Below are 10445 nucleotides of genomic sequence, written 5' to 3'. Positions count from 1 at the left end.
GGGCGCCGGCAGCGCGGCACGGCCGGACACGCGTGCAAACGGGAAAAGTCCTTTTTATTTGCAAAGGGCTAAGGCAGCGTTACGGACACCAGGGGCGGCGGGTGTCCCCCCCCACCCGGGTGCGGGTGTCCCCCCGGGGGGGTGTGTGTGTGTCCCCCGTGTCTCAGAGCAGGTGGGTCCCCGTCGCTCCGGAGGGACCGGGGGGGCTCAGGGGACACCCCTCGCCCTGGGGAGGGGGGTTAACCCCCGTTTTAAGGCCACTGGAAAGATTCGGGGATCCCGGAGGCGGGTGGGGGTTGACGCCCCACCGCTTTGTGCCCCCCCCCCAGCCCCACTCCACCCCGTCCCCAGAGCACCCTGTGGGGCTGGGGTCTCCTCGGAGGCCCGAGTGGGGCAAGAGCGCAGAGAGGGGCAGTACGGAGGGGGGGGGGTCTCCGGTCCTCGGGGACCCCTGCGAGAGCCCCCCCCCGCCCCAGCCTGGGTCGTAGCTCCCCGTTACCCCGGGGTGGGGGACACGGGGCAGGGCACCCGGAGGTGCCGCGCTTCGAGGAGTCCTTAYGGGGCGCAGGGGCCGGGACGCTCTACAGGAGCGCACAATCCGAGTCCTGCTTCTGCCTCTGCCGCCGCTCTCCGGCCGCCCGGGCGCCCGGCTGCGCGCGGCCCTGCGGGGAGAGAAAACGGGCTGGGAAGCCGCAGAAATTGCGGAGACCCCCCCACCTCCTTTTCCCTTCGCCCCTGCCGTGCCGGGCTCCGGCGGGACGCGGTCTCCGGCCACCCCACAAAGCAGCCGGCTCCGGGGCTCCGCTTCGATCCCTCTCCTAGCTCCTGGCAAGGAGGGGTGCCAGGAAGGGGGATCCCGGTACCTGCGTGGGAGCCGGGGCCGGGCGCTGCTGCTGCTGCTGCTGCTGCTGCTGCTGATATTCCTCCTGCTGCAGCTGACGTGCGAGTTCGAGGTCGCTGAGCGCCGAGGGGCCCTGTCCCTGCTGCTGCTGCAGGGACAGGGCGATCATGTAGTCCTGGGGACAGAGGAGAAGGCGCAGAGGGGCTCAGCACCCGGGGGAGGGACCCCAGGTGTCCTGCGTGCCCCCCCCACCGCCACCGCGGTCTGTCCCCAACCTGGTCCACTTGTCTCTGCTGCAGTTGGTGCTCCGGGGAGGACGCGCCGGCCGCCTCCTTGCCCAGGGCATGGCTGAGATGGAAGTCGGTGTCGCAGAAGCAGCTATCGCCGTCCACGTTGTGGAGGCTCTCCCACACCACCCCCTCCTCCTGCAGGAAGCCCTGGTCCGTCACCAGCAGGTAGAGGTGGCCCTGCGAAGAGGGGACAGGGGACAATCGGTCCTGCCGCCGAGGAAGGGGGGATCCTCGGGATCGAATTCCCTGCGGATGCTGCAAAAAGCCAGGGTTTTGTGCCCTGCAGGGGAACAGCAGCCAGGGCACGGTCCCACCTTGTGCTTTATCATGGTGCTGAAGTGGTTGTTGCGGAAGAAGACGCTCAGCTCCTCTTCCTTTACGGCGGCCGTGAGCTCGCACAGCCCGTGGTACGTCAGCTGCGAGGCCGTGGACTCCAGGAACTGCTCCGCGATCAAGCCTGGGGCGAGAGCGGCCTCAGAGGGGGGAGCAGGGCCCAGACGGTCCCGGGGCGTTTGCTGGGCCCGAACCCAACACGGCGCCACCCGAGAGCCACCTCGGGGTCATTACCTTCGGTCACCAGGTTGGAGTCGCTCGAGTGTTTGCAGGTGATGATCTTCTCCACCAGCTGGTTGTAGCTGAGCTTGCCCACGGCCTGCACCACCTCTGGGCTCTGCGGGGACGGGAAGGGATGGAGCGGTGAGCCCAGGGTGGGGTGAGGATGGTAAGTTTAAGCCGTGGAGGTGTTTCCCCTCTCTGCACAGGTAGGGAAGCAAGTGTCCTGCCCTTGTGTGCCCCAAACCAGTGTGTCAGGCTTTGGCTGCAGCTCCCAAGTCCCACTGAGTGAGCTGGACCTTTGCTCCACCTCAGGGACATCCAAACAGCTGGGCCTGTGTTTTCCCTGACAGCAGAGAGAAGACCAGGGCTGTATCCATCCCCACCCAGGCTTTTTCAACCACATTCAATCCACCAGCATGCCCCACCAGGTGGTGTGAGGCCCTGAGGCTGCGGAGCTGGCTCACCTGTGGGTCCACCAGCCAGCCGTGGTAGAGCGGGACGTTGAGGAGGTCGAAGACGATGCACTCAGGCGTGTACTCGAAGTCCGAGACACCCGTGAAGCGCACGTTGACATCCAGCCCCGTCGAGAGCTTGGGGAGGACCATCATGGTGTCGTTGACGTTCTGCAGGGGGAAGAGCAAGGGGTCTCGGTCGGTGAATGTGGCCCAGGTCTCCAAGTCCCACGGCCCAGCCCAGCACCCCTCCAGGTTTTGCAGGCCACAGGCAGCTCCTTTAGATGGGGCTGAGCTGGGGACACAGGCCACATTTTAGGTGGACAAATCATAAGTCAATTTTTTGGCTGGGCGACCTGTGGCACTCCGTCCCTTGAGGCCCTGCAGAAGACAAGCAAATGGGTCTGTTCCCCCCACCCGACCTTATTCCTCACCTGCTGGAAGTTTAGCTGCAGCCCTTCCGATTTCTCTTGAGGTTTGATGGATAAGATGCAGTCCCCTTCAACAGAGCAAACGCGGCCGGTCAGCCCCAGCGCCTTCCCCACGACTTCTCCTCCTTCCACCCGTCCCCAGGCAGTGCTGAGCTCTCTCCCCGCAAGGGAGCAAGGAAATTAAGGCACAAGCGGGCTAAATGCCATGCCCAAAGGCACACGCAGAGCCTGGATCCAAACCTGGCTTCCTCCACACCCCAGGAACTGCCCTCCCTCTGGTCTTGCCATCCCACCGCTGGGACACAAGGGATCTGGTCCATCTTGGAGCCCGGCTCCAATTCCTCCTCCTCCACACGCAGAACAGGAGCATTTCTTTGAGGGCTAAGTATCAGGAACGAGGTCAGGGTGACATTCGGGGCTGAAGACCAGGGGAGGAAGGGCAGAGATCCCCAAGGCTGGGAAAGAAGGGATAGACCTGCAAGCAGGGCAGCACGTTGGAGACCCTGCCCCATGCAGGTCCCAAGTTCCTGGGGAGCAGGTGTCGCCCCCAGGCACCCCGGCGAGGCCCCAGCTCACCCAAATGCGCCATCAGCTCGTCCGACGTGATCACCTCCTTCTGTGGGGGCAGTTTCACCTGGCAGCAGAAGAGATTTGGGACCGTTAGCCAGGCCAAAGCGCCAGGTTGGTTCCACACATGACCTCCTGAACATTTGTCTTGGCACAACGAAGAGGATGAGACATGGGCAGTGCTGCTTGGTGTCATGCTGGACAAAACGTGCCCGGCTTCCACCTGTCCCAGGCCCCGGTGCCTCTCCATGCCACTCACCTTCCACTGCAAGAAGAGGATGTTCATGATGGCCAGGAGCGGGCAGGGCCCGTTCTCGCTCTGCGTGATGATGGGTGTCCGCTCGCCTTTCCACGTAATCCACTTCACGCAGTAGAAATCTGGCTCGGGCTCCCGCTCCCGGCTCGGAGACTGGGCCTTGGCAGGCTCAGCCGCCGGCTCCGCAGCCCCCGCACCCAGGCTGGGCACGGAGGTGTCGGGCAGCGAGGCCTCTCCGGCGGGTCGGTCGCCCTCCGCCGTGGCCGCACGGCTCTCTTGAGTGCCTTTGCTCTCTTCTCCCACCTCCTCGCTCTCCGGCTGCTCAGCGTCAACCGTGGAGAGAAGGTCCAGGGCGCAGCACAGCTCCTCCTGCCTTGGGCTGGGAGGTGGTTCTTCCTCCCCGCGGCATGCGATCTGGTCCTGCCCATCCGGATCTTGGCTTTCCTGGCTGGCAGCCGGTATTTCTTCCCCCTTGACGACCTCCTCTAAATCCCGAGGGGCCTGGCAGATTTCGGGGTCAGTCCCTTTGCCGCTGACGCCTTCCCCCTTCGTTGGGACAGGCTGCTGGGGCTCCATCATGCCTACTCAGAGCATCCAGCGGTGCGAAGGCCTCCGGCCGCGATCCCGTCACGTTCCCCGCGGCAGGCTGGCCGTTCCCTCCTGCTCCTCTCCAGGAGGCAGGGAAAAAAGAGTCAAAGCCCTTCCTGGGAGTGGGCAGGGGCTCTGTGTCCAGATCAGAGTGTCAGAAATGCTCCAGGTCTGTCCAGGAATAGTTGCATCCTAAATCTCTCCCTTCCGAGAGTAATAAAACACAGGTATTTCAAGACAAAATACATATATTAGTCCAAATCATTCATCAAGCGTGACTTGTTTAGCCAAAACTAAGTGTGGCTTATGTTTTTCCCCTGTCCCTTTAGATTCATTTAAATAAGCAAAACTAAAGCATATCTAAGAAATCTCTGAAAGACTCTCGCAAGGCAGATTTTAAAAAGCCTATTTATTAAAGGCCGAGTCCTTGTTCTAGAGGCTGTTTATTCTGCGGGGAGCCCTCCCCGGCTATTTAATAAAGTCTTTGTTTGGCACTTTGATATTCTCGTGAAACTTTTGCTGTTGTTGGTTTTCTAAATGACTTTCCGCTCCTCTCCGCAAAAAAAATTCTGCAGCCGTGCCTGGCCTGCCACTTATCGATCGGCGTCRAGGCAAATGAACCCAGGTCTGCCTCCCTCTCCTACTTTAAACTCAATTATTCACCACCGATGAAATGCAATATTCCCCCTGCTCTGTGTATGTGCGTGTACAGGCACCCTTTGGCGGATTATACCTCAAAATCACCTTTAAAATAATAACGCAACAAATGCACGTGTGTTTTATCTGCTTCCCGTTAGCTTTTAAAGCGTGGAAGAAAATGATAGAAATGAAGCGATTCAAAACAAAGCTACAACCTTGGGCCGACGAGTTAAACTCATGTACTTACATGAGAGTTATTTTGCTGAAAATCCAGCCCAGACCTGGGGAACAAAGACAGTGTTTGCAAATCTGCCTTTTAAAGCCCTGCCAACTTGTTTTTCCAATCCTCTCCCTATCAGTCGCTGAGGATCTCCGCGGCTCCGAATTCTTTCCCCAGCATCCGTTTCTCTCCCGCCTGGAGGTTACACAAACAGAACAAAGGCTGCTTCTTTCTCGCTTAGACTCGGGCTGGATTTTTCCACCTGCTGCTTGCCGCGGCACTGCCCTTGCCGGTTTTTCTTCTGTGGCCTCCTTTGCTCGGAGCTGACCAGGTAGGCGGCTTCAGCCGGCGTCCGGGCGGCTTGCGGGCTGCTCCGGCAGCAGGACTCCCTCTGCGGCGTCACCGGGCAGAGAGCAAAGAGAGAAACAAGTCAGAGGAATCGGCGCATTATCAGATTGCCAATAATTCAGCTCTGTTTGGCCTAGTCCAGAGCCCGACGGCTCAGGGCTTTGGCAGGTGGGAACTTTGGGTGATGCCTTGGACACCCCAGCAGTCTCCACTCACTCCCATTTTCATGCTTTTTCTCCTCAATTCCCCACCTCGATGTTCCCCTGCACCCCTCCCCGCAGTGACAGGGCTGTTCCAGCTAAAACACACACCTAAGCTGACTCACCAAGAGATCTTATTATTCCTTAATCTTTATCCTTCTCCCTCCTACCGCCACATGCGCAGCCTTTCCAGCCCTCACCTAAGCTCATGGATGAAATCAAATCCGCTGGCAGCCCTCTGGGGTGCTGCAGATGGACAGACACTTTTGAAAGCACCTATATTTCCGATGGGAATCGGGCATTCAGCCCTTCGGCGAGCGTGTGGGGACGGAGGAACGACGGCGCTGTCCTGAGACGCTTGGAGCGGGGACGCGTGGGACGAACGCAGAGCAAACAGCCAAGCAGAGCTTGACCCGCATAGAAAAGGCGCCGCCTGTGCTTTGACAGAGTTTTGCTGATGTTGCTCTGCCAAGCGTGGAAAAAGCGAAGAAATAAGAAAGAACAAGCGTTCTCACAGCTGCCTGCACCACTGCGAGCTCCCACGGGGACGGAACGAGAGCAGCAAAAGAAACGAGCAGTTTTGCTGTCCCACTGCACGGGGCTTTCTCATCTCTTCTTATGGCTCGGGTCTGGATGGGAAATTTCTAGGGAAATAAGTGAGAGGACAAGCTACGCAGCGTGCTGCAGTGGTTCGGCACTGCCTCCCATCCCTCTCCCGCATGGCCGCGGTACCTGCTGCCACGGGACGTGAGGGATTAGGAGGTACAAACGCATCCAAAGGCGAGACAAACTCGTGGACCCGTCCTCCAACAAGGGCTGACAAAGCCAAAAGGTTGGAGGCAAATTAAACCTGCTTCAAGGCTCAAGGCCAAAGCTGCAGAGGCCCAGCCTAGGGTCTCTCCGAGCTCATGCTTTTTCTTAGCCCCTTTCCTAGGGATTTGCTAGTGGCTGCTCCCCCAGCCACGTCGCAGGGCTGCCCAGGCTCACGGGCTGTCACAGCACGCTGAAAAAGCCTAGGCTGAATTCACTTCCAAAACGGGGTGAGCACCACCAGGCAGCAGCCTGCAGACAACGGGACGCTGGAGCCCGCGGCCTCTTCCCCTAAAGWGGCTCCGAGCCATTTCCCAATGTAAACGAGTCCTTGGCTAACGCTACCAGCGTCACGAGCGTCTCTGTCGCCAGCCTGTCCCTCTCCCGCCTCTGCCCTGCCCTTTATGGTCCCAAAAGCAGCCCGGATGCCGTGCCGGCTCTGGCACGCTGGTTTGCTTTGTCGCGTGCAGAGCAGGCCCTCTAATGTCACTGTCCCCGAGAGCCCGTCATTGCCTTRGGTTCGGCAAGTCCCAGGAGCTCGCGGCAAGAATTGGTGCGCTGAGTTTTCCAGCCTGTGGTTTCCCCAGATTCAGAGGCCCCTGGCAGCTTCAAACAAAATAGGCTACAATCTTACAAACTGCCAGCTCCGCGGGGAGAGGATGGCTGYGCTTTATATTTGTACCGGAGCAGCACGATTGGATCCTGCCCTCCTGCGGCATCCCTGGGTGTTATGGTAATAAACAGTCACATCGGAACCCAGGCAGCTTTTAAACAAGAACGTCCCCTCCCCCCGCCACCTCTAGCCAAGTTTGGAAAAGCAGCGCAACTCTTCCTCCTCGAGCGTGCGCAGCAGCAAGGCCTGAACACCTGGGTTCCTCCCCAGACCCTGCCTCTGCCTCGCAGCTTGACCTTCAAGCCAACTAATTTCTTTGCCTCAATTACTGCCCCCCCAGTCTTTGAAGTTACAAGAATAATGACCCTCCTGCCTTCGAGGCCATAAAGCCCCAGGAAACAAAGCAGTCGAGCCCTGGGCAGGTTCTTTACCGTGTCCTTGCTGTTCTTTTTGTGATGCCAGCAGCAATAAAAAGGGGGTTTTGCTGCTTCCAGCGAGCTTCTCGCTAGCCTGGTGGCTGCGCTTCAGCTGAAGCATCCCCAAGCTCCCAGGAGCAAGGAGATTTTTATGCTGTCAAAARCGTGGCGCGGTTTTGATCACGGACTAATCAAGCTGCAAAGCGTCTGGAGGAAACCAAGCAGGGCTGTCCCCTGCCCCAAGGCAGGATCTGTCCCCTCTGAGCCATTGCCCTCTCCACCCTTTTATGAGCCAGAGCTAATCTCTCCAAGTCCCAGTCCAAACAAGTAGCGAGGCTCAGTGCCGCTGGATCGGGGCTGTATTCAGCGACCTGCACGCTATCAGCCAAGCTAAAAGATTTAGTGGGGTCCCCAAGGAGGAACGAAAGTGCTCTGTAGTGCCAGAAGTGCATGCAGTAAAAAGGRTTCGTACCCAAAGAGCCAAGCGTACTTGCTGCAAGGAGAGCTAGAGCCATTCCAGCCTGCAGGGTTTCATTTAGGAAAGAAAACGCATAACGAAGGTGAGTGGCTTCCCCTCACCAAAAAACSATCCTCGAAAGGTCAGCGCTGCAAAGGTAAAGCTTTAACAAGCCCTTCTCGGCCYTTCCCATCTCTGGGACGGGAATCCGGGAGCCTGCAGCTTTGGGGCCAGCCTGGGAGCCGCTGCGTCCGTACTTTATGCAAAAATGATTCACAGGTAGAAAGCAGAAAAAAAAACAGCCTTGTAAATGCGCTCATCTCCGGCTAGAACCACAGCGTAAAAACAAAGAGGAATTCAGGCCCGGAGCCAGGAAAGCACTTAAACACACGCTTCACCCTCAGCAACGGAGTGGTCTTAACGAAGGAGGAGCAACATGCCCAAAGTTAAGCGCACGCTTAAGTGCTTTGCTGGATTAAGGCCATAAAAACAGCCCCAGCAGGTGCTCGTCCCTACCTTCCCGCACACACGCACCATTAAAGCTTCCTGTAGGCAAAAATACGGAGAGACCCAGGAGGGAGACAAGATGGGAAAAAAGAAGAAATACAAGCTACTGGTGTGGCTGTGAAGGAGCACGGCCCAGCCTCCGAAACGTGCTGCCCGGCTCCCTCGGTGACAAGCAGAGCCAGTCACGGCGTCCGCCGGGATGGGCTGCGCRCCCACGCGAAGCCGGGGCCGGGGCCGGCGTCCTGCGAGGCCCACAGCTCCCAGAGCCTGAAAAACCGGCTCCGAAAGCCCTGGGGCTCGGACGCGGATTCCTCCCTGCGCCTCCTTACCTGGCGGGGGGACCCAYGTGCTGGGGATGAGGAAGATGAGAGGAGTTAGGGCCGAAGGGTTGGGGCTGCGGATCGTTACCTGGTCTCCGCTTAGGAAACAGTCGACGGGCAGCTGGTGGGGATCGGAGCCTGCTGGCCTCGAAGGCTTGAACTTCTCCTTTTATTGCTACTTTTTAGAAGCGCCTTTGATGCCTCTTCGGGGAGAAGGGCTGTTTCGTCACCTGTTAGCCAAGAGAAAACCTCAGAGCAAGCCCATAGGTCAGGCCTCCTCTCTAGAATAAACCCCATTTGGGTTTCTCTACACACTGGGACTCTCTCCGGTCACTTCCCAGCTCTCGCAGCCCGCCYGGAGTGGTGGATCGTGGACCTGTGGCCAGCGGGGCCCTGGAGAAGGCTCTGCACGACACAGCTCCAGCCGGACTCCCCCCTCTAACCCACCAAAACCATGCTTAATCCCCCGCTGACAGATCATCCCCCAAAATGCAGACAGCGCCTTGCACCCGATCCCTCAGTGGGCGCCCCGGTCGCTCCCACTATGCAGACCGCAGGCAACCGGAGCCTGGGGAATGGGTCTCCTCCCTTCCAACACCCAGGAATGAAAAGTAAAGAGGGTGGGAAAAGCAAGGAAGAGCAGCCGCAATGGTGTAATCACGGCACTCGGGAGCTGACTCCTGAAAAGCTACACTGCCGGTCGGGTGACGCTCCACAACAGACAGAGCCGGCCAGGGCACCTACGAGCCCAAACAGCCGCTGCGTCACCGCCGKCGGAGACAACCATCGCGGCGAAACCTGTTGCTGAGATAAGGCAGCAACCCTCGTTGCCCCCCCCCAGTCCCCACACCGCCTCCAACCCTAACGAAGGGCCAGCAGTGCTCGGGCTGGGGGGGAGGAAGCCCCTCTACCCGGCCTACGTCCATTCCTTTCCCTTCTTGCCTCAGTTTTCCCAGCCATAAAATGGGAACCGCTGTCGTTCCGGGATCGGGGAGGCAGTTTTGGAGCTGCAAGGAGGCAGGAGCAGGCTTCCACCCGGATGCCGGGGCAAGGCCTGGGGGGGGGGGGCGCTTTGGGGCCCGGGGGGATCCTCTCCCATATCAGCCGGAAACCGGTCGGTCCTTCCCGGCCCCCTGCCCAAAACACCGCAGCTTTATGCGTCCGCCGCACCCCAAAAAGCAGCGCGAGACTCGCAGCTCGTCCCCCCCTCTCGCCCAGGCAACCCCAGCCCACCCTCTCCGCGCTGAGAACGGCGCCCGCTCATCGCACCTCAGCTGCCCCGCTGCCACGCAGCCCCGCGCTTACTTCGCAGCCCCGGTGACGATCCCGGCGGACGGACAGGGTGGGGGGGAGGAGGAGGAAGGGGGGGGGAAGTTTCGCTGCTGCCGTTTCCTCTCTCCCTTCTTTTTCTTCTCCTTTTTTCCTTCTTTTTTTTGGCTTTTTTTTTAAATCTGCTCGACGAGAGGCCGCACACCGCCGGCGCAAGGCGAACTGTTCGCTTTTCCTCCGTGCGCTCGGGCGCTTTTCAAAGAGACATCTACCGGGAAGGCGGATTTACAGCAGCGAGAGGAGGAGGAGGAGGAGGAGGAAGGGCCGGAGGGGTGGAGAAAGCGAGCAAATAAATAACTAACTCGAAGGAGATCGCTTTTTTTTTTTTTTTTGCTTTTTTTTTAATTTTTTTTCCGCCCGTCCCCCGTGGCAGAAGCAGGCCAGGCCTGCGGGAAGTCACCTCCCTCGGCGGTGTGGCGAGGCCGAAGGCTCGGCGAGCTCCGGGCCTGGCTCCTCCGTCGCCTTCCTCCCTCAGCGGAGGCCCGACCTCGCCTCTTTTAATTTTCCTGCCCTTTTTTTAAGGCATTTCCCGCTTTTCCGGGGAGGACGGGAGGGGGCCGCGGCTCGGCCAACGCTGCGTTTTGGGCGGAAAAGCGTTTCTTTAAT

The 10445-nt window shown here is 59.3% G+C and overlaps 2 protein-coding genes across 3 annotated transcripts in view; one reads left to right on the top strand and one right to left on the bottom strand.

Moving 5' to 3' along the window:
- Window positions 1-35: 35 nt before the first annotated feature.
- On the bottom strand, window positions 36-10437 carry MINDY1 (MINDY lysine 48 deubiquitinase 1). Of its 2 annotated transcripts, none has more exons than XM_026079138.1 (12): window positions 9780-10437; window positions 8599-8740; window positions 4867-5230; window positions 3396-4184; window positions 3146-3203; window positions 2573-2637; window positions 2151-2309; window positions 1699-1801; window positions 1446-1588; window positions 1117-1308; window positions 864-1016; window positions 36-662 (listed from the first exon to the last, which is right to left on the bottom strand). In XM_026079138.1, exons 4-12 carry the CDS (start codon window positions 3969-3971, stop codon window positions 582-584), a joined length of 1530 nt encoding a protein of 509 aa, XP_025934923.1. In that variant the 5' UTR covers window positions 3972-4184; window positions 4867-5230; window positions 8599-8740; window positions 9780-10437; the 3' UTR covers window positions 36-581. The 2 variants fall into 2 exon arrangements, with proteins under 2 accessions (XP_025934923.1, XP_025934922.1); XM_026079137.1 differs by having other exon boundaries at window positions 9816-10437.
- PRUNE1 (prune exopolyphosphatase 1) overlaps window positions 9781-10445 on the top strand; it is a 6022-nt gene continuing 5357 nt past the window's right edge. Inside the window, exon 1 of the mRNA XM_026079141.1 lies at window positions 9781-9827. The gene's annotated coding sequence lies outside the window, so the exon portion shown is untranslated. The remainder of the gene's footprint in view (window positions 9828-10445) is intronic.

This window comes from Apteryx rowi, unplaced genomic scaffold (assembly GCF_003343035.1).
Source record: "Apteryx rowi isolate R43461 unplaced genomic scaffold, aptRow1 scaffold_492, whole genome shotgun sequence".
NCBI lineage: Eukaryota > Metazoa > Chordata > Aves > Apterygiformes > Apterygidae > Apteryx > Apteryx rowi.
The sequence above is the reverse complement of the archived record's forward strand: the minus strand, read 5'-3'. Positions and strand labels throughout refer to the sequence as shown.

Coding starts and splice junctions, on each gene's coding strand:
- MINDY1 (XM_026079138.1), bottom strand. CDS start 3,971: ATGATGGAGCCCCAGCAGCCTGTCCCAACGAAGGGGGAAGGCGTCAGC. Junction 1,589..1,698: donor CTCCAACCTGGTGACCGAAG/GTAATGACCCCG, acceptor CTCTCGCCCCAG/GCTTGATCGCGGAGCAGTTC. Junction 1,017..1,116: donor AGCAGAGACAAGTGGACCAG/GTTGGGGACAGA, acceptor CTCTGTCCCCAG/GACTACATGATCGCCCTGTC.